General features: G+C 45.8%; 1 protein-coding gene across 1 annotated transcript in view; it reads left to right on the top strand.

Moving 5' to 3' along the window:
- Positions 1–21,680, top strand: part of DNAH3 (dynein axonemal heavy chain 3) — a 120,820-nt gene that overhangs the window by 61,994 nt on the left and 37,146 nt on the right. Inside the window, exons 32-41 of the mRNA XM_034784789.1 lie at positions 8,405–8,496; positions 9,214–9,433; positions 12,249–12,383; positions 13,429–13,540; positions 14,213–14,454; positions 14,904–15,004; positions 15,099–15,204; positions 19,005–19,134; positions 19,636–19,872; positions 20,335–20,438. Coding sequence (XP_034640680.1) covers positions 8,405–8,496; positions 9,214–9,433; positions 12,249–12,383; positions 13,429–13,540; positions 14,213–14,454; positions 14,904–15,004; positions 15,099–15,204; positions 19,005–19,134; positions 19,636–19,872; positions 20,335–20,438 — 1,479 coding nt within the window. The remainder of the gene's footprint in view (positions 1–8,404; positions 8,497–9,213; positions 9,434–12,248; positions 12,384–13,428; positions 13,541–14,212; positions 14,455–14,903; positions 15,005–15,098; positions 15,205–19,004; positions 19,135–19,635; positions 19,873–20,334; positions 20,439–21,680) is intronic.

A 21,680-nucleotide genomic window follows, 5' to 3' on the forward strand; every position in this document is an offset into this window, starting at 1 on the left:
TGGCGGCAGGACAGCGGCAGCGCCAGCCTTCCCTGGGCTATTATACCTATGGTCACAGGCATCTCACTAAAGCTTATGACCAAATAAATGTGTTAGTCTCTAAGGTGCCATAAGGACTCCTCGTTGTTTTTGCTGATACAGACTAAGGCCTGGTCTACACTACGAGTTTAGGTCGAATTTAGCAGCGTTAAATCAAATTAAGCCTGGACACATCCACACGACGAAGCCCTTTTTTTCGACTTAAAGGGACCTTTAAACTGGTTTCTTTACTCCACCTCCGACTAGGGGATTAGCGCTGAAATCGGCCTTTCTGGGTCGGATTTGGGGTAGTGTGGACGGAATTCGACGGTATTGGCCTCCGGGAGCTATCCCAGAGTGCTTCATTGTGACTGCTCTGGACAGCACTCTCAACTCAGATGCACTGACCAGGTAGACAGGAAAAGCCCCGCGAACTTTTGAATTTCATTTCCTGTTTGCCCAGCGTGGAGAGCACAGGTGACCACGCAGAACTCATCAGCACCGGTAATCATGATGGAGTCCCAGGATCGCAAATGAGCTCCAGCATGGTCCGAACGGGAGGTACGGGATCTGCACGCCATATGAGGAGACGAATCAGTGCTGGCTGAACTCTGTAGCAGTAAACGAAGTGGCAAAATATTAGAAAAAGTCTCCAAGGCCATGAAGGACAGAGGCCATAACAGGGACGCACAGCAGTGCCGCGTGAAAATTAAGGAGCTAAGGCAAGCCTACCACAAAGCCAGAGAGGCAAACGGAAGGTCCGGGGCAGAGCCGCAGACATGCTGCTTCTACATGCCATGCTAGGGGGTGCAGCCACCACTACCCCAACCCTGTGCTTTGACTCCATCAATGGAGAATCACGCAACAGGAAAGCGGGTTCGGGGTACGAGGAAGATAGCTCACAGCAAGGAAGCGGAGAAACCGGTTTCCCCAACAGCCAGGATATGTTTATCACCCTGGACCTGGAACCAGTAACCCCTGAACTCACCCAAGGTGTGCTCCCAGATCCTGAGGGCGCACAAGGGACCTCTGGTGAGTGTACCTTTGTAAATATTACACATGATTTAAAAGCAAGCATGTTTAATGATTAATGATTAATTTGCCCTGGCAATCGCGGCCAGTACAGCTACTGGAAAAGTCTGTTAACGTGTATGGGGATGGAGCGGAAATCCTCCAGGGACATCTCCAGAAAGCTCTCCTTGATGTACTCCCATAGCCTTTGCAAAAGGTTTCTGGGGAGGGCTGCCTTATCCTGTCCGCCATGGTAGGACACTTTACCACGCCAGGCCAGTAGCACGTAGTCTGGAATCATTGCATAACAAAGCATGGCAGCGTATGGTCCCGGTGTTTGCTGGCATGCAGACAACATCCATTCCTTATCTCTCTTTGTTATCCTCAGGAGAGTGATATCATTCACGGTCACCTGGTTGAAATGGGGTGATTTTATTAAGGGGACATTCAGAGGTGCCCGTTCCTGCTCGGCTGAACATAAATATTCCCCGCTGTTAGCCACGCGGTGGGGGGTGTGTGTGTGAAGTGATCATCCCAGAGAATTGGGTATGTGGAGGGGTGGGGGGTTAGTTGGGTTTGTGCTGCATGTTAAGCCGGAAACCGCAGCCCCTCCTTTTACATTGCAAACCCATTTTAAATGGCCAACCCAACAGGTGCTTGGTATGGGAAATGAGGGCGCTGCTGTTTGAAACCATTCCCGCATGTTATGAAGGTTAAAAAGGCCAAAAGACTGTGGCTTACCATGGCTGCCTGCAAGCCGAATTCTGTTGCCTGGCACTGCGTGAGTGATCTCTCACACCAAACCGGCAGGCCCTCAATATAAGAGGAAAAATGCGACCTTGTAACAAAAGCACATGTGCTGTGTAATGTGAACAGCAAAATTTAACGTGAAAGAGTGTACCCATTGTTCTCTAAAATGTCTTTTTTTAACCACCTCTCCCTTCTCCTCCACCAGCTGCAAATGTTTCTCCTTCGCAGAGGCTAGTGAAGATTAGAATGAGAAAACGGCGGACTCGGGATGATATGTTCTCAGAGCTCCAGATGTCCTCCCACGCTGACAGAGCACAGCAGAATGCGTGGAGGCAGTCAATATCAGAGTGCAGAAAAGCACAATATGAACGAGAGGAGAGGTGGTGGGCTGAATCGTGGGCTGAAGAGGACAGGTGGCGTCAGCTTGCTGACAGAAGGCAGAGTTGATGCTCCAGCTGTTGGAGCATCAAACTGATATGCTCCAGCGTATGGTTGAGCTGCAGGAAAGGCAGCAGGAGCAGAGACCGCCACTACAGCCCCTGTGTAACCAACAGCCATCCTCCCCAAGTTCCATAGCCTCCTCAGCCAGATGCCCAAGAACGCGGTGGGGGCGCCTCCAGCCACCCAGCCACTCCACCCCAGATGATTGCCCAAGCATCAGAAGGCTGGCCTTCAATAAGAGTTAAAGTTTTAAAGTGCAGTGTGTCCTTGTCCTTCACTTCTCCCCCACCCCTCCCGGGCTACCTTGGCAGTTATCCCTCTAGTTGTGTGATGAATTAATAAAGAATGCATGAATATGAAGTAACAATGACTTTATTGCCTATGCAAGCGGTTCTAGAAGGTGGGAGGGGAGGGTGGTTAGCTTACAGGGATGTAGAGTGAACCGGGTGGGGGGGTCATCAAGGAGAAACAAATAGAAGTTTCACACCATAGCCTGGCCAGTCACAAAACTAATTTTCAAAGCTTTATGATGCACACCGCGCCCTGCTGTGCTCTTCTAACCACCCTGGTCTCTGGCTGCGCGTAATCAGCGGCCAGGCGATGTGCCTCAACCTCCCACCCCGCCATAAATGTCTCCCCCTTACTCTCACAGATATTGTGGAGCGCACAGCAAGCAGCAATAACAATGGGGATATTGGTTTCGCTGAGGTCTATCCGAGTCAGTAAACTGCGCCAGCGCGCTTTTAAATGTCCAAATGCACATTCTACCACCATTCTGCACTTGCTCAGCCTATAGTTGAACAGGTCCTGACTACTGTCCAGGCTGCCTATGTACGGCTTCATGAGCCATGGCATTAAGGGGTAGGCTGGGTCCCCAAGGATAACTATAGGCATTTCAACATCCCCAACGGTTATTTTCTGATCCGGGAAGAAAGTCCCTTCCTCCAGCTTTTGAAACAGACCAGAGTTCCTGAAGACGCGAGCATCATGTACCTTTCCTGGCCATCCCATGTTGATGTTAGTGAAACGTCCCTTGTGATCCACCAGGGCTTGCAGCAGCATTGAAAAGTACCCTTTTCGGTTTATGTAGTCGGTGGCTTGGTGCTCCGGTGCCAAGATAGGGATATGGGTTCCGTCTGTCGCCCCACCACAGTTAGGGAATCCCATTGCAGCAAAGCCATCCACTATGACCTGCACGTTTCCCAGAGTCTCTACCCTTGATATCAGCTGCGAAAGTTTTGCAGCCACTGGGAATCGTCCCACACCTGCAACACGATGCGGTCCCACCAGTCTGTGCTTGTTTCCCGGGCCCAGAATCGGCATTCCACGGCATGAATCTGCCCCAGTAACACCATGATTTGCACATTGCTGGGGCCTGTACTTTGGGAGAGGTCTATGTCCATGTCAATTTCTTCATCACTCTCGTCGCAGCACTGCAATCGCCTCCTCGCCTGTTTTTGCTTTGGCATGTTCTGGCTCTGCATATACTCCAGGACAATGCGCGTGGTGTTCATAGTGCTCATAATTGCCGCGGTGATCTGAGCGGGCTCCATGATCTCAGTGCTATGGCGTCTGGGCTGAAAAAAGGCGTGAAACTATTGTCTGACAGAGGGAGGGAGGGGCGAGTGACGACATGGCTTACAGGGAATTAAAATCAAGAAAGGTGGCTGTGCATCAGGGAGAAACACAAACAACTGTCACACAGAATGGCCCCCGCAAAGATTGAACTCAAAACCCTGGGTTTAGCAGGCTGTTGATTTCACGGAGGGAGTGGGAAGAAAATGAATACAGAACAAATTATTGTCCATCTATCTTTTACATCTTAGGCTGGCAGTAGACGGTGCAGCATGACTGATAGCCGTCGGCATCTTCTGGGTGCTTGGCAGAAAATGGTGCATTACGACTGCTAGCCGTCATCGTGAAGATGGTGCAATAGGACTGCCGGCAGGACTGAGTCTCCAGGAGACAAAACATGTCTGTCCAGGTGCCTCTGATTGAACTCACTGAGGAGTATGACGATGATGGATACCAGTCGTAATACAGCATCTGCTGCCAAAAGGCAAGGAGCTGCTGCTGTATAGCAATGCAGTCCCATGTCTGCCAACACCCAGATAGCTGATGACGGCTACTAGTCATACTGCACCATCTACTGCCAAAAGGCAAGTAGCTGTTGCTGTGTAGCAATGCAGTACCACGTTTGCCAGCACCCAGATGACATATGGTGACGCTGAGCTGAGCGGGCTGCATGCTTGCCGTGGTATGTCGTCTGCACAGGTAACCCAGGAAAAAAGGTGTGAAACGATTGTCTGCTGTTGCTCTCATGGGGGGGGGAGGACCTGACGACATGTACCCAGAATCCCCCGCGACACTGTTTTTGCCTCATCAGGCATTGGGATCTCAACTCAGAATTCCAATGGGCAGCAGAGACTGTGGGAACTGTGGGATAGCTACCCACAGTGCAACGCTCCAGAAGTCGACGCTAGCCTCGGTACCATGGACGCGGTCCACCAACTTAATGCATTTAGAACATTTTATGTAGGGACACACACAATCGACTGTATAAAAACGATTTCTATAAAACCGGCTTCTATAAATTCGACCTAATTTCGTAGTGTAGACATACCCTAACATGGCTACCACTCTGAAACCTAAAACCATAAACAGCACAAGAAATGTAGTTTCTTGGTCTGTTATGGGTGCAAATGATGGCAGCTGTTACAGGAGAAATGCAGAGCTTTTGACTTGGGTTTTGGGAATAAAAAAGTTGTGAAATTCATTTTACCTGTAGGTTATTTAATATTTGAAATATTTAGTTAAAACTAGAAAATCCACTGAGGGTCAGATTCCACCTGTCACAGATAAACTGCCTGCTTAAAACCTTCTATTGTGGAGTACAGTGACAATTCAGGTTGCAGTCTTCAGACTACCTCAGGGATTTGGATGCCCAATTCTCATTAAAATTAATTGTAATTAAAATCCCTAAACAGCTTTGCAAATCTCAGCCTCAAAGTATAACAAATGTTCCTGTATCAGTAAGGAAAATAGTTGTAGGCACTGGACTGGGACCCCGGGGATCTGAGTTCAATTCCCAGCTTTGCCATAGATTCCCTGTGTGACCTTGGTCAAGTAATATAATCTCACGACCAGGGCCGGTGGATTTTTAGAGGATAACTGTATAGCTACCAGCTAAGGGAGTTATATCTTGAACGCAAGTAGTAGAAGCTCATGCTTTTAAGTCTGGATTGCTCAGGTTCAATTTTTGGTGACTAGCTATGATGGAGGTTGCTACACTTATAATCCCCTTAATCAGAGGTTCTGAATATGCTTTGTTGTAGGCAGAGCTAGCCTATAGTTAAAATTTAGAATGGGAAGTGTTGAAATGTTGGGAAGCCTTATAATTTTGCCAGTCTGGAACGAACATCCCATCTGAGGGATGGGGGCGGGGGAAGAGGAGATTGAGACAGGACCAGGAAACTGGGACAAGGAATCCAGAGCGGTAGTGGGGGGCAGTTGAAATCAGATGAAGAGCTGGGGCGGGTTAGACAGCAATAGGATAGACATAGACTGGAGGGGATGGGAAGAAGGGTCTTTGACTACTAGAGACCACTCCATTCAGGAGCCTGGGATAGACCCAGGATTCCTGAGTTTCACAGTTCCTCTTCTGTCAGCAGATATCTGTGAAACCCAGTGGCAAAAAAAGTGTCTCATCCCCCTATAGAGCTGATCTATCACATATAGGATGACAACCTACTGCCTCTGCCATCACTTACTCCATTAGCTCAAGTGGCAGAAGTCTGTGCAGTGGATCTAAAGGTTCATCGGCAGGGTTTGAGCCATGCGAGTTTCACGATGATTCCACATGCCAGAATTTCTGGGGCAGTTCAGTTTTGATTTTTACAAAAAAACCTGGGGAAATGCATACAGAAATAGGGTGACCAGATGCCTAAATAGGGGAATCTCAAGCAGGAGTAGAGAGGTTATTTTATCTCTGTATTTGGCACTGGTGCAACCACTGTTGGAATACTGTGTCCAGTTCTGGTGTGCACAGTTTAAGAAGGACATTGATAAATTGGAGAGTGTTCAGAGAAGAGTCACAAGACTGATTAAAGGATTATAAAACATGCCTTATAGTGATCGACTCAAGGACCTCAATCTATTTAGTTTAACAAAAAGAAGGTTAAGAAGTGACTTGGTTATAGACTGTAAGTATCTACATGGGGAACAAATAGTTAATAATGGGCACTTCAGTCTAGCAGAGAAAGGTAGAGCATGAGCCAACGGTTGGAAGTTGCAGCTAGACAAATTCAGACTGGATATAAGGCATACCTTTTCAATGGTAAGAGTAATTAACGATTAACAATATACTAAGGGTCATGGTGTTTTTCTAAAAACTTTTTCTAAAAGCTATCCTCTAGGAATTATTTTGGGAAAGTTCTATGTCTGTGCTATACAGGCGGTGAGACCAGGTGATCACCGGATCCCTTCTGGCTTTATAATCTCAAAACTAGGTACATCAATTCACATGCAAAATTCTCATTGAATTCAATAGGTGTCCTTGCCCTGTGGCTTGCTTGTGGTGCGGGCTACAGCAGGGGCCGTACAACCCCTCTTGCAGCTTCTTGGGCCCCCTCTCATGGCTCTGTGCACCTGTGTCTGTCATTGTCGTCCTCTCCCCTCCCCCCGCCCCGCTTGCCCAATGTGTCCTGATATTTCACTCTTGCAATCTGGTCACCCTAGCTGGCTGTGGGTCCTGGCCACCACTGAGCCCGTTGCCAGCCTGGGGTTCCATTCATTCAGCCGGCAGTGGGCTGAGCGGGGCCAGCAGAGGGCTGAGCAGGGCTGGCAGCCAGGATCCCGACTGCCAGCAACCAGTGGATGGAACCCCAGACTGCCGGCCCTGCTCAGCCCGCCTACGGTCTGGGGTTCCATTAACCCATGCTGGCAAGAGGCTGAGCGGGGCCGGCGGCTGAGACCCTGACTGGCAAAGGGCCGGCAACCGAAACCCCAGACAGACCTGCAGCGGGCTGAGTGGGGCGGCGGCTGGGACCTCAGCCTGCTGCCAGTCGGGGTCCCAGCCGCCGGCTCCGCTCAGCCTCCTGCCGTCCTGGGTGAATGGAACCCCAGGCCGGTGGCTGGAACCCTGGGTGAACGGAACCCCAGGCCGGTGGCTGAAACCCTGGGTGAACAGAACCCCAGACCGTTCACCCAGGCCAGCAGGAGGCTGAGCGGGGCCGGTGGCTGGGACCCCGGCTGGCAGTGGGCTGAGCGGGGCCGGCGGCTGGGACCCCGGCTGGCAGGAGCCGGTGGATGGAACCCCCGACTGGCATTGGGCTGAGCCTGCTGCTGGTCTGTGGGGGGTTCCATCCGCCGGCTCCTGCCAGATGGGGTCCTGTCCACCGGCCCACTAAGTCCACTGCTGGCCCCGCTCAGCCCGCTGCCGGCTGAGTGAACGGAACCCCAGGCTGGCAACGGGCTCAGCAGCTGCCGGGACCCACAGCCTGCCATTAAAAAAAAAATCGGCTCACGTGCCACCTTTGGCACGCATGCTGTAGTTGCAGACCCCTGTTCTAGTGTATATAGTGTATACTGTGTGTACTGTACTCTATGGTAATTTTCACTATATGCAATTTTCCTCTTACGCACTGACCTTAGAACCTAACGTAAGATGTGACTCCACTGTTGTGTAAAAAAAAAAAATTTGGGACACCGCTTTTTGGTGCCCCCAAATCTTGGCATCCTAGGTGGCCGTCTAGTTAGCCTAGTGGTTACACCGGCCCTGCTCATGACACAGCTACAACTACACAGCATACAATCTCTCCTCCCAGTTTGCCCATATGTAAAATGGGGTAATAATATTTCCTTTGTCTTATCTATTTAGATCGTGAAATTTTCAGAGTAGTGAATGTCTCTTGATGTGTCTGTATGGTGCCTAGCAAAATGGAGACCCGGTCTTGGTTGAATGAAGCCTCTTGGCAATACCATAATGCAAATAATCAAGAATAACGATAATAATGGACTCCCCCTGACCTCAGTTTGATTCCTAAAGTCATATGCATGGAAGGCAAATGACAAAAGTCTGTGAATTTACAGAGGAACACTACACCTATAAAACTAATTCAAGTTATTGCTTTATTCTCTATTCTTGGGTCTACGTTTTTTTAGCTGTTAATTTTTCCTCCCATAGGCATTATTCCGAACAGTTGCCATGATGGTTCCAGATTATGCTTTGATTGGTGAAATTTCACTTTATTCAATGGGATTTCTTGATTCTAGAAGGTGAGTCATATTCAATTTTCCACTTACAGCTGGCTCTGAAATTCCTCAGGAGGCTAACCACTCTGTGTTTGGGCTGGTGGGTGGGGAGTATGTGTGTGTGGTGTTGTTTCTACTGATAATTTGGACTAAATTTTCCAAGTGTTGTGTAAATATTTATCCAGGCAACTGTTCTGCTCAATTAAAATCACGTGATTAAATCCATATGCATTGCTTTGAAAATGAACACCTTAATGGGTATTTTCTGATAATCCATCTCAAAAGACCTGCATGATATTAATTGATTCAAGTTTGTAAAACAACAAAAGCACACAACAAACCTTTGATCTGTACCTTGGCTACCATCGGTGAAATGTACCCCTAGGTGGAGGCCAGCCCAAGGTTACACTTTACTTAAGGCTTACTTAAGCCTCCATAAGTAGTGTGTAAACCTTCTTCTGGAACTTGGCACAGAGGTGAATTGTCACTCTGTGCAAATGAAGTTTCATGTATTTTTGAGGCACGTGAACAGGGGAAACAGCATTTCAGCTGTTACTGTTTTACAAAACCCAAAACAATGGAGAAATCTGTCATTTAGATTTCTATACATTTTGGGGCATGTCCTCGGGTGTAAACTGACATCATTCCATTTACTTCAAAGATCTGGGCTTTAAATATGCAAATATTTGATATATTTGGCATTATATTTGCATTTCACACACCATATTTTAACATCCACAGTCTTGCCCAGAAAATTGTTGCCACATACCGTCTTTGCTCTGAGCAGTTATCATCTCAGCATCACTATGACTATGGAATGCGTGCTGTTAAATCTGTCCTGACAGCAGCAGGAAACTTAAAACTAAAGTACCCAGAAGAAGATGAAAGTGTATTGTTACTTCGAGCTTTGCTGGATGTTAACTTAGCCAAATTCTTGGCACAAGATGTTCCTCTCTTTCAGGTAAGATAACAGGTAGATGCATTCAAATACTAAGTTATAAGAACCTAGAAAGACAGATAGATGGGACTGCCATGATAAACTAAGAAAACAGATCATTGCTTTAATTTAAAACGGTTTTGCCCAAATTCTTTCATCATTACTACTGAAGTCAGTGGGGTTGCACCAATCTAATTGTGGGCACAATTTGGCTCTTAGTATTGTTTTGAAAAATGAACTTATAGCAATGACAGGAGTTACCTTTTGAGTTACCTTATGATATGTTGCATGCCATTGACATGATCTCTTGAAACTCCATTAACTCATGCCAATGAAAACCATTCTTTGCTAATTTTGTATATAAGGATGTGTCTACATCAGGGGTAGGCAACCTATGGCACGTGTGCCGAAGGCGGCACATGAGCTGATTTTCAGTGGCACTCACACTGCCCGGGTCATGGCCACCAGTCCGGGGAGGCTCTGCCTTTTAATTTAATTTTAAATGAAGCTTCTTAAACATTTTAAAAACCTTATTTACTTTACATACAACAATAGTTTTGTTATATATTATAGACTTATAGAAAGAGACCTTCTAAAAACGTTAAAATGTATTACTTGCACGCAAAACCTTAAATTAGATGAATAAATGAAGACTCGGCACACCACTTCTGAAAGGTTGCCGACCCTGGTCTACACTATGGAGACTATATTGGCATTGCTAAGTTTCTGTAGCTACGTCAGCATAACCTTGTAGTGTAGACGCAGTCTACACCAATGGAAGGGTTTTTTTCACCACTGTAGGAACACCACCTTCCTTAGGTACAGTAGCTATGTCGATGGAAGCATTCTTCCATCGATATAGTTGCATCTATGCTGGGGGTTAAGTCAACATGGCTGTGGCACTCGGGGGTGTGGATTTTTCACACCACTGACCAATGTAGCTACATCGACCTAACTTTTAAGTGTAGGCCAGGCCTTAGCTTTGTATTGTGAAGGAGGTGGGGAAAGTTAAATTGCAAGTGTCATAACTATAAAGGGAAGGGTAACAACCCTCCTGTGTACAATACTATAAAATCCCTCCTGGCCAGAGACACCAAAATCCTTTTACCTGTAAAGGGTTATGAAGCTCAGGTAACCTGGCTGACACCTAACCCAAAGGACCAATAAGGGGACAAGATACTTTAAAATCTTGGGGAGGGGGGCGGGGAGGAGGAGGACTGGACCGGACACCAATCCATGCTCTCCAAATCTTTCTGAACAAGTCTCTCATATTTTAAACTTGTAAGTAATAGCCAGGCAAGGCCAGGGGCGGATTAACAAATTTGCCGCCCCTAGGCCATCAAAAAATTGCCGCGCCCCCGCCAGCTCACCTCCGCTCCCCCGTGGCAAGCCTGGGAGGGAGGGGGGAGAAGGGGAGTTGCGGCGCGCTCGGGGGATGGCGACGGCGGTGGAGCACAGGTGAGCCGGGGCGGGCCGGGGAGCAGTTCCCGGCCCCCCGTTACTCCCCATGCCCGCAGGCCCCAGCTCACCTCTGCTCCGCCTCCTCCGAGCGCGCTGCAACTCGCTTCTCCCTCCCTCCCACAGCGGCAAGCCTGGGAGGGAGGTGGAAGGAGGGAAGCGCGGTGGGCCTGGGGGAGAAGGCGGGCCGGGGATTTGGGGAAGGGGCAGTGTTGGGGAGGGGGCAAGAACAAATTTGCCGCCCTAGGCCTAGGGCTTGTTGGCCTAGGCGATAATATGCCGCTAGGCAAGGCATATAAGTTTATCTTTGTTTTTCTCAACTTGTGAATGTTCCTTTGCTAGAGGGAGACTTACCCCTGTTTTGCTGTAACTTTGAAACTAAGGCTAGAGGGGTTTCCTCTGGGCTCTTTGAATCTGATTACCCTGTAAAGTTATTTTCCATCCTGATTTTACAGAGATAATTTTTACCTTTTCTTTTTAATAAAATCCTTCTTTTAAGAACCTGACTGATTTTTCCATTGTCCAAAGATCCAGGGGTTTGGTTCTTTGATCACTTTGTAACCAATTGGTTAGGATATTATTCTCAAGCCTCCCCAGGAAAGGGGGTGTAAGGGCTTGGGGGGATATTTTGGGGGAAGAGGAACTCCAAGTGGTCCTTTCCCTTTTTCTTGTTAAATCACTTGGTGGTGGCAGAGTACCAGATTTTAACCTAAGCTGGTAGAAATAAGCTTGGGGGGCTTTCATGCGGGTCCCCACATCTGTACCCTAGAGTTCAGAGTGGGGAAGTAACCCTGACAGCAAGCAATAGAAAATATTTTGTTTGGAAGTCAGAGTGAAAACCATGGTGTTATTGCTAATGTTATGCTTCCATAGAAGGAGGATAATCAATGTTTCAGGCTTCAAAGCCATCCGTATTAATTATAAAGCCATCCATATTAATTATAAAGACCTAAGATCTGGACTTTTGAAAAAAGTCAGTTCTGTGAAGTAAGAGAACACATATCTCCCCATTAATCATTTAATCTCTCCACTCCCCCAATACATTTAAAGGTAGATTTTCAGCAGTTTTGCAGGAGCAATTCATGCCTGTATCATTTGTGACATTCATTCATTTGTGAGTGCAAAACAGAGTGCCTTCACCTCTATCTGATTGTGAGTCAATTAAAGGCACAACTACTGAGGTTTGCACCTGCAGTTAATTTTGCAGGTCCAAAAATGTGGGTGCAATTAGTGCTTTTAAATTAGGACTCAGTCCAGCTGAATACATTCCCCCTTAAAGTCCTATTTCCTACCATATTCTGTGTATTTCTTAACACTCAGAAGTTCTGCCTTTGTTTTTGTTAGTCTGCTTTTAATAGTATCCTGTTTTTTTCATTAACAGGGTATCATATCTGACCTGTTTCCTGGAGTGGTTCTTCCTAAACCAGACTATGAGCTGTTTGTGCAGGCACTGAGTGACAATATTACAAAAATGAATCTTCAACCAGTTCCTTGGTTTATTGGAAAAATTATTCAGGTATTTAAAGAAAATATTCATCACATCTGAAAAAAGATAATTTATGTATAAACTATGAAGTACCTGGCTGAATCAGGGCCTAAATTAGTAGCTAGCAGAGCATTACTGAAAGCTTATCTATACAAAGTGAAAACCACCAAATGTACAGACATTGATATGCCAGAAAAAAACTCCACTCTCTCTAACAGTAAGTACGAGTTGGTCAGTAGATATTGCCCCCTTCCATGTGCCAAGGGTACTCATATTTGCACGCATGTCTCAGGTCATATGACTGGAGCCAGCAAATGAAATTCAGTCTTACTAAGGGAGCCAATGTGCCTTAGCATTGAGAGCACTGGACTAAGACTCATAAGACCTATGTTCTTTCCTGGCTCTGCTACTGGCCTGCTGGGTGACCTTGAGCAAGTCAGTTCATCGCTCTATACCTCAGTTTCCCCATCTGTAAAATGGCAATAATGATACTGACTGTCTTTGTAAAGTGTTTTGAGATCTCGGTACTGTTATTACTGCCACTCATGGGTTGTGCCTTTATTACACCCACTGCTTTAACTTTCACCCTTTTATTAGTTGCTTTTCCTGATTTGAAACCAAGTTAGTTAAACAGGTACAAACAGTTAGGTGGACACTCTTGTTCTGGTTTAAACCAGACTTATTTTGGTGTAGCTTGGGTCAGTTAGCAATTGGATTAAGCTAAACTGAAAAAAGGCACTCTTAAATTAAAATAATAATGTTTACCAGGGGTTTGCACTAGTTTAAATCAGTTTAAAAACAAATTTAAGTTAAACCAGTGCAAATTTCTAATGAAAACAAGGCCTGAGTTGGAGTAATTTACAGTCTGAGGAGGCAGGAAGTGTAATTATGCTGTCTTAGACTCACCTCTGAGTTTGGCCTTAGGATCCTTAAGGGTAGGAATGTCAGTGTTTGTGTCTAGATTGGCTGATCTGCTCTTTCACACAATGTAGGAGTGCAAGAGAGACGTAGTTTCACACACGTTACATTCAGTTCTTTAATATATTTAAGTATAAAACTCATGTCATCAATACAGATTTATGAAATGATGCTGGTGCGCCATGGATACATGATTGTTGGAGATGCTTTGGGTGGAAAGACCTGTGCTTACAAAGTGCTAGCCGCAGCCCTTGGTGATTTGTACATAGGTAAAAATAAAAAGCCTACTGAAGATTTCTCATAAAAAATTAATTCTATGACCAATGAATTTGCTGTACAAAGATACGTTCAGGTTGCTAATTCTGCTGTTAATGGGTTGCAGAATAGAAGAGAATTTGGATATGCTGGAATAAGATTGGAAAACCTCAGTTAGAAATATTCTTCTTTCTGATCACACGAATATGCAAAAAAGTCAGTTACACATTTTGTTAAGCGGTATATTTGTGCACAGTAGTCATGCAAAACTAGCAGCAATAGCCTCATCAAACAAATCTCTTAATGTGTGGTTCTTCTCTGGAAAATGACTGCAAAAATGGCACCTCTTTGCTCAACAGATCTATTCCCTGGGAGAGATTTTGTGAAGCTCTCTCATTAATGCACAATCAGTTTCCATTGTGCTTCTGTCCTTTCCTCAATTTTTACCTTGTGCTTGTGCACACAACACTCTGGACCTGCCTTGTGCAGCAATAAACTCTATGTGTAAGTAAAGGAAGTCATTACTTACTGCTAGGTAGCTTCCACATGTAAGGTCTATTGGGTGGCTTCACTGGGATTCTATCAGGAATGTTCCACTTCTAAACTTCATTAATTAAAAATATTTTTAAAGAACTTTTGCCTTCTATCTAGCTAATCAATTTAATCTATTTTTAATTCCTACCTAGCAAATTCCATGGATGAGTTTGCTGTTGAGTACAGAATTATTAATCCCAAAGCTATTACAATGGGACAGCTGTATGGGTGTTTTGACCCCGTGAGCCATGAATGGACAGATGGAGTCCTTGCAAACACCTTCAGACAACAAGCATCTTTAACCACAGATGACAGAAAGTGGATTATATTTGATGGACCAGTGGATGCAGTTTGGATAGAGAACATGAACACTGTGCTAGATGATAATAAGAAGGTAGCCATCATTTTTGCCTGTTACTTTAGCGTGTGAATGCACATAATTAATTGCAGTTGTTTGGTTATTGCAGTTAGTGATCTGACACTTTTAAGTAAATTGAAATAGATGAATTCATCTTTCTAACTGGAAATTCTAGCTGGAGATTTGTTTATTCACAAAATAATAATTATCTGAAACTGCTAAAAGAAAAAAGATTGCTTTTTATTGTGGAATATATAAAGAGCTGGCTAATGCTTCATTTTCTCTTTTTCTCCCAAGTCTGCAAGACTTGGCAATAACAAATGGAGAGCTCTCTAAGACAGAATTCTATAAATATCACATACTACGGGAACATGAATGAATGAATAAGAACTGACACTAAATGGGATGGCTGTTCAGTGATTTTATGATAAGCACTGCTATAAGTGAATGTTCAGCTATATGATTAAGCCATGTTTGCTTTCCAGCTGTGTTTAATGAGCGGGGAAATAATTCAGATGAGTTCCAAAATGAGTTTAATCTTCGAGCCAGCTGACTTGGAGGAGGCATCTCCAGCAACTGTCAGCAGGTAACAATAACCCACCCAAAGTCTCAACTATCTCACACAATGTACCTGATGCATTTCAGATACCTTACTGCACCATGACTACTTTTTTTTCCAGGTGTGGTATGATCTATATGGATCCTAATCAGTTAGGTTGGAAGCCTCTGAAGGATTCCTACATGGACACGCTGCCCCCAAATCTGCAACAGGAGCACAGAGAACTGGTGTGAACCTTTTTTTTTCATGTGTCACCCTTATAACTTTTACTTTAAAGGTAATCTGCCCACTATGTCCTAGTATGTCCTATGGGCTTCCAAGTAGGCACATTGGGTAATGTTTTTAAAAGCGCCTCAGTGAATCAGGACACAAAGGGTATGTCTACATTGCAATCAGACTGCAGCATGTAGACATAACCACACTAGCTTTGCTCTAGCTAGCTTGAATAACTATGCCAGTGAAGCTGTGGTAGCATGGGAGGCAGCACAGGCTAGCTGGCCAAGTACATGCCTAGCATCCCAGATGGGCTTGTACCTTCTATGCTGCCACCTCTACTGCCATGGCTTCGCTGCAATAGAACAAAGCTAGTTCGGGTACGTCTACATGTGCAGCAGTCACACCTCTGATCGCAATGAAGACATACCCTGAATCCCAAGGGGCTCCACAGGTAGTTTGCCTCACTTTCCCCACTTTCCCATCTTTCCATCCAAAAGCCCAGACAAAGCAAAGGTTTCTCTTCCTCCTCCCAGGCCTTCCTGCCTGGCATCTTTTCTGCTTTGGCAGGCCACTCCCAGGCCCTGCCTGGTCAGAGTCTCAGTCCTAACTCCCAGGACTCTCTGCTAGAACCTGCTCACTCTCCTAGCAGTCTCTAATCCCTGGGCTCCTTTCCACTTTTGAAAATTATATCCAATATTACATGGGGTTTAGTGATGTGTGAGACTTCACTAACAGAGTCCTAGTGCATGATAGATGGAGATTATGTGAGCCAGGTCCAGGAGAAGGGGGGTGAGAAATGTGCATTAAAAATGCACCTTCACCTGTTTGGGGCAGTCAGATATGAGCATGAGAAATGCATATATTAATAACATTCTTATCATTCTGGGTCTGCTTTTGCAAACCCTTACTCACTAGAGTAGTTCTTACTGAGTAGAACAACTCAGATGGATCAGTGGTGCTCATGTTCGTGTAGTGCATTTACAAATGAGACTGAGGATTTGCCGGAATAGGTTCTGAAGGTTATCTAAGCATTAAACATTGAGTTCAGTGGCGGAGGATCATGCATTAAAAGGCCAAACAAACTTTTCTGTGTTGGGCCTAGAGCTGGATGAAGCCATAGTTTTCTGTGATCTGCCAGCCCCCTTCTTCACTGTTCAATGGAAGAGCAAACAGGAGTTGGGACCAAATTCAGAAAAGTGCTTAGGGATGGGGGAATGCTGCCTGATGTTGGTTAAGAAGCAATCCCTGTCCCTTTATAAACTATCTGAAATACCCTTGGAAAAGGCCAAGATAGAGGCAGAGGAGAGGTTGGGCCATGACTTCCTGCACCCTGCATAAGTCAGCAGAGCTGGCTTGCTGTAGAGGGTAAGCGATGATGCTTCACTTACAGCAGTGGTCACTGTGACGGGTTGGATCACAGAAAGCCCCTTGGGAGCTGCCACCTGATGTGCAAAGACTACCTCTGCTCCTGTTTTCCCTGCCAGCTCAGGACTCCAGCACCCTGTCTTGCTGAGCCAGACACTCCCGTCTGCTCCAATACAGACTCAGGGTCTGAATCACTTGTCCCAAAGCTGCAGGTTTACCTGAAAACAGCTCACAGAGGTGTGCTTGTCTTTAGCACTCAGATGCCCAACTCCCAAGGGGGTCTAAACCCAAATAAATCCGTTTTACCCTGTATAAAGCTTATGCAGGGCAAACTCATAAATTGTTCGCCCTCTATAACACTGATAGAGAGATATGCACAGTTGTTTGCTCCCCCAGGTCCTTAATTAATAAGGGAAAAAGTGATTTTATTAAAGACAGAAAATAGAATTTAAGTGGTTCCAAGTAGTAACAGACAGAACAAAGTAAGTCACCAAGCAAAATAAAATAAAATGTGCAAATCTATGTCTAATCAAACTGAATACAGATAATCTCACCCTCAGATAGGGTGACCAGATCACCCAAGTCAAATATCGGGACGTGGGGGGGCGTGGCGGGAGGGGGCAGGGCAAACCCCCCCTTTCCTCCACAAGCGCTGGAGGGAGCCCCGGGAGACACAGGCAAAGTGCGGGGCCGGGGTGAGTGAGAGTCCGGTCTGGCCCCGAGTGCAGGCAGGACTCAGGCGGTAGGGAGAGTAGGGGGGCAGCCCGCTGGGCCAGGCAGCGGCAGTTCTCCCCCACCTCGGGCAGCGGGACACGGGAGCAGCCTCTGCTGCAGCTCCCACTGCTGCGGGGGGAGGAAGTGCCAGAGCTGCAGCCGCTGAGCTTGGCCATCGGCCACTTCCTCCCCCACGCTTCTTCCTCCCTACCGCCCGACTGAATCCTGCCTGCTCGGGGCCAGGCCGGACTCTCACTCACCCCGGCCCTGCGCTTCCCCTGCGTCTCCCGGGCCTCCCTCCACAAGCGCCGGAGGGAGGAGGAATGGCGAGCCTTGGGAAGAGGTGGGGATTCGGGGAGGGAGCCAATGGGGAAAGGTGGGGGTAGAGTCAGGGCGGGGGTGGGGCGCAAGCACTTCCGAGCTCTGGAGTATTTGCTTGTTTGTCCAGTGTCCTGACCTAACGTTGGTCGGGACGCGGGACAAACAAGGAAATATCGGGACAGTCCCGATAATATCGGACGTCTGGTCACCCTTCTGTCAGAGATGCTTCAGTAAGCTTTTTCTCACACTGGACACCTTCCAGGCCTGGGCACAATTCTTTCCCCTGGTACAGCTCTTGTTGCAGCTCAGGTGATAGCTAGGGGATTCTTCATGATGGCTCCTCTCCCCCCTTTGTTCTGTTCCACCCCTTTATATATCTTTTGCATAAGGCGAGAACCCTTTGTCCCTCTGGGTTTCCAGCCCCTCTCACTGGAAAAGCACCAGGTTAAAGATGGATTCCAGTTCAGGTGACATGATCACATGTCACTGCAAGACTTCATTACCCACTTGCCAGCACACACATATACAGGAAGACTCACAGGTAAATACAGCAATCTGCAGACAATGGGAGTCATCAAGATTCCAAACTAGCATTAATGGTCCACACTTTACATAATTACAGTAGGCCCTCAGAGTTATATTTTATATTTCTAGTTTTAGATACAAGAGTGGTACATTTATACAAATCGGATGATCACACTCAGTAGATTATAAGCTTTGTAATGATACCTTACAAGAAACCTTTTGCATGAAGCATATCCCAGTTACGTTATATTCACTTATTATCATGTTTTTCTAAAACTATCCCAGTTACATTATATTCACTTATTATCATGTTTTTATAAAACCATATAGACTGCACAACGTCACAGTCACACTCTCCCTACATACTGGGGAGCTCCAGAAGGCATTTCATAATGGGATGAGGTGACTATGCACTACCCCCAGTGCCCTTAATGGTCTGATGGAACCCTGGTCTTTGTTCCTTCTGCTGTATGCTTACTAGACCTTGGATTTACTTTCTCAGATTATCCTGTAAACCTCAGTGAAATGCGGTCTTCCCATATTTAGTCCCTGTGCCTGGGTGGAGTAACAGCTCTCCAAGGTGGAAAGGTCCTTCTGCTGTCTGGATTAATAAGAGGAGAACAAACTTCCTATTCCAAACCATTTATTTGCCTGTGACAAAAACAGCTTCTTTCCACTGTCAGGCTCTGTGGCAACTCCCATAGTGCCTTGTCAAGGCCACTCCCCAATCTCCCCCTCCACCAACCCAGGCAGAATTATTGGTGCCTTAAGGATCCACTTTTATTGAACAGCTAAGTCAAATAAACCTTTGATACAGGTCTAGGTAAGTAAGGAAAATAATGCCACTCCTACACTGTTTTAAAACTGTTTCCTGTTCCGCTTGCAGATTGATGACATGTTTATGTGGCTAGTCCAGCCTTGCTTGGAATTTATTCGCCTTCATTGCAAAATCATAGTACAGACATCCTCTATCCATCTAACCTATAGCATGATGAAACTCTATACCTGTCTGCTCGGTCAGTATCTTTTCATGCTTCAGCCTCTTATTTTTTCCTGATATGTCATAAGAATAGAAAATCCAGGCCACTAGAGACAAGTTAATGCTAGAAGACTTCATTTTGAATGAAGCAAGTGCTTTGGGGGTGTGGATCATATGCCATAGGTCTTTTTCACTGACCTAGTAATAACAACAGTCTTTTGCGCCTTGTATAGCATCTCTCAATTCAGGATCTGAGAGTACTTTACAGGCCTGAGTAAGGCCCTGTGGGCATGGCCCCAGATGTTCAGCATGCTGTTTGCTAGCATCCTAATGAAATATTTAGAACTCCTTTGAATATTTCCCATTCATTCATTTTTAATTGAAAACAATATATTGCACCATCAAAACAGGGCCAGAGTCTCACCTGGTGAAAATTGACATAGCGCCATTGAAGGCAATGCTGAGGATCTGGCTTAGAATGATTTTTTTACAAAAGCAGATTTTGATCATTTAACCAAGATTTTAATGCATTTTTTAGATGAAATAAGGAAATCGGGTGAAGAAGAAGGTGAAACCATGTCTAGTCAGCAGATCATCTTATGGCTACAGGGGCTTTTCCTTTTCGCATTGGTTTGGACAATTGGTGGGACCATCAATGCAGACAGCAGAAAGAAATTTGATCTGTTTTTCCGCAACTTGCTCATGGGAATGGATGATGAGAACCCGCGCCCCAAAAGCCTGAAGCTCACCAAAAACAACATCTTTCCGGAAAAAGGTGTTTCTACATAACTGTATTTGTATTGCTTAGTCTTGCTTTACAAACCCTGCCAAATCCTGTCTAGCACTGCCGGGAAGACTGGGGTGCCTGGCACTTTTCCTTTGCTGCGGAGATCCTGCAGCCAGGCCTGAAGGATACACTGTGGGGAGCTCTTTTTTGTTGCTCTAACAAGAGGAGCATGTGCCCAGATTGACCTAAACGGTGAAATCTGTTGCAGCTAACAACTTCCTGACAGTGAGGTTCAATGGGAGAGGAGGATATTCAATGTTATTTAGGAGGCATTCATCGCCACACAGGCCATGTGAAGAACTGACAAATCAGGAAAATTCTTTCATTTGATCATTTCTACCCTTGTACTAGAAAGGACTAGGGGGAAATACTGTAGATGCTAAAGTGACATGACATTATTTTGACCGTCTGTTCAGTCAGTTTTCCTATATTCTGTGTTTTGTTTAACAGGGAGTGTGTATGACTTCTATTTTCACAAGCAAGCCAGTGGACAATGGAACATATGGACTGATTACATCACTAGGGAGGAGCAAAATATTCCTGCTGGTGCAAAGGTTAACCTTTTTTTTTTCATTATAGAAAAGAACTCAGTGATGAAAACAGTGTTATGAAATGACAGAGCTACAAGTCAGTTACATTTGATAGCTATGATTAATTTATATATGACTTCTTTCTGCTTACTGTGTAGTGTCTTAAGCTGTATGGGCTCTCTCCCGCTTAACCCTTGGTTCTGATGTCAGACCTATATTTAAATCTCAGTACAAAAAGTAAATATGGAGCATAAGGGTGATCTTGTGGTGAAAGATCTGGGCTCAATTCCTGGCTTTGTTACAGAATCCTTGTATGACCTTGGGCAAGTCACTTAACCAAGAAGCAGCCTCTGATTTTTGGTGCCTGTTTTTGGGTGTTCAGGCTGAGACCTAGTGTAATACAACATGAATTAATCAGCACTTCTACATGAATTGACTCACAGCCTCCTTAGGACGGGGAGGCCAACTTAGGGGGTCCAAGAAGCCTGAACACTGGAGAACCCAGAACAGAGGCATCCACATTTTAATGGCAAGCTTTGAACTTAATCTCTCTGTGCCTTGGTTTTCCCATCTGCAAAGTGAGGTTAATGATACTTCCCAATTGTATCAGGGCTGACTGCCTCCCATGTCCCCCCTCATGGCCTAAGGTCATACCACAGGCAGTCTGCCTCACTTTCCCCTCTTTCCATCCAAAAGCCCACACAAGGCAAAGGTTTCTCTTCCTCCTCCCAGGCCTTCCTGCCTGGCATCTTTTCTGCTTTGGCAGGCCACTCCCAGGCCCTGCCTGGTCAGAGTCTCAGTCCTAACTCCCAGGACTCTCTGCTAGAACCTGCTCACTCTCCTAGCAGTCTCTAATCCCTGGGCATTCCCTCTTTCACTGCTGCCTCCTGCTGCTCTGTATAGAGTGGCTCATTGTATAATCAGGGCTGGCTAGTCCCAGCCCTTAAGGGTGAGCCACACTGTTACACCTGCCTTGCAGGTGTGATGTGGGGTTAAATTCATTAATGGTTGTAGAAATCTTTAAGAAGTTCAAAATGTTGTTAACCATTGCCTCATTACCACTATTCCTCATTGACATGCTAGATATCAGTACAGCTAGCATCTACATGACATATATGGAAAGAAGAAGGCTGGATCTTTATTTCATCATTTAAAAATAACTTTTAAGTACACAGCACATAGCTGTCCCACTGATGTGGGGGGAGAAGAGACTCCCTGTGACATTTTACCCCTTCCCTTTGCACAGTGAAGGGCAGAATTGAGCCC

Source organism: Trachemys scripta, chromosome 10 (genome assembly GCF_013100865.1).
Source record: "Trachemys scripta elegans isolate TJP31775 chromosome 10, CAS_Tse_1.0, whole genome shotgun sequence".
Lineage (NCBI taxonomy): Eukaryota > Metazoa > Chordata > Testudines > Emydidae > Trachemys > Trachemys scripta.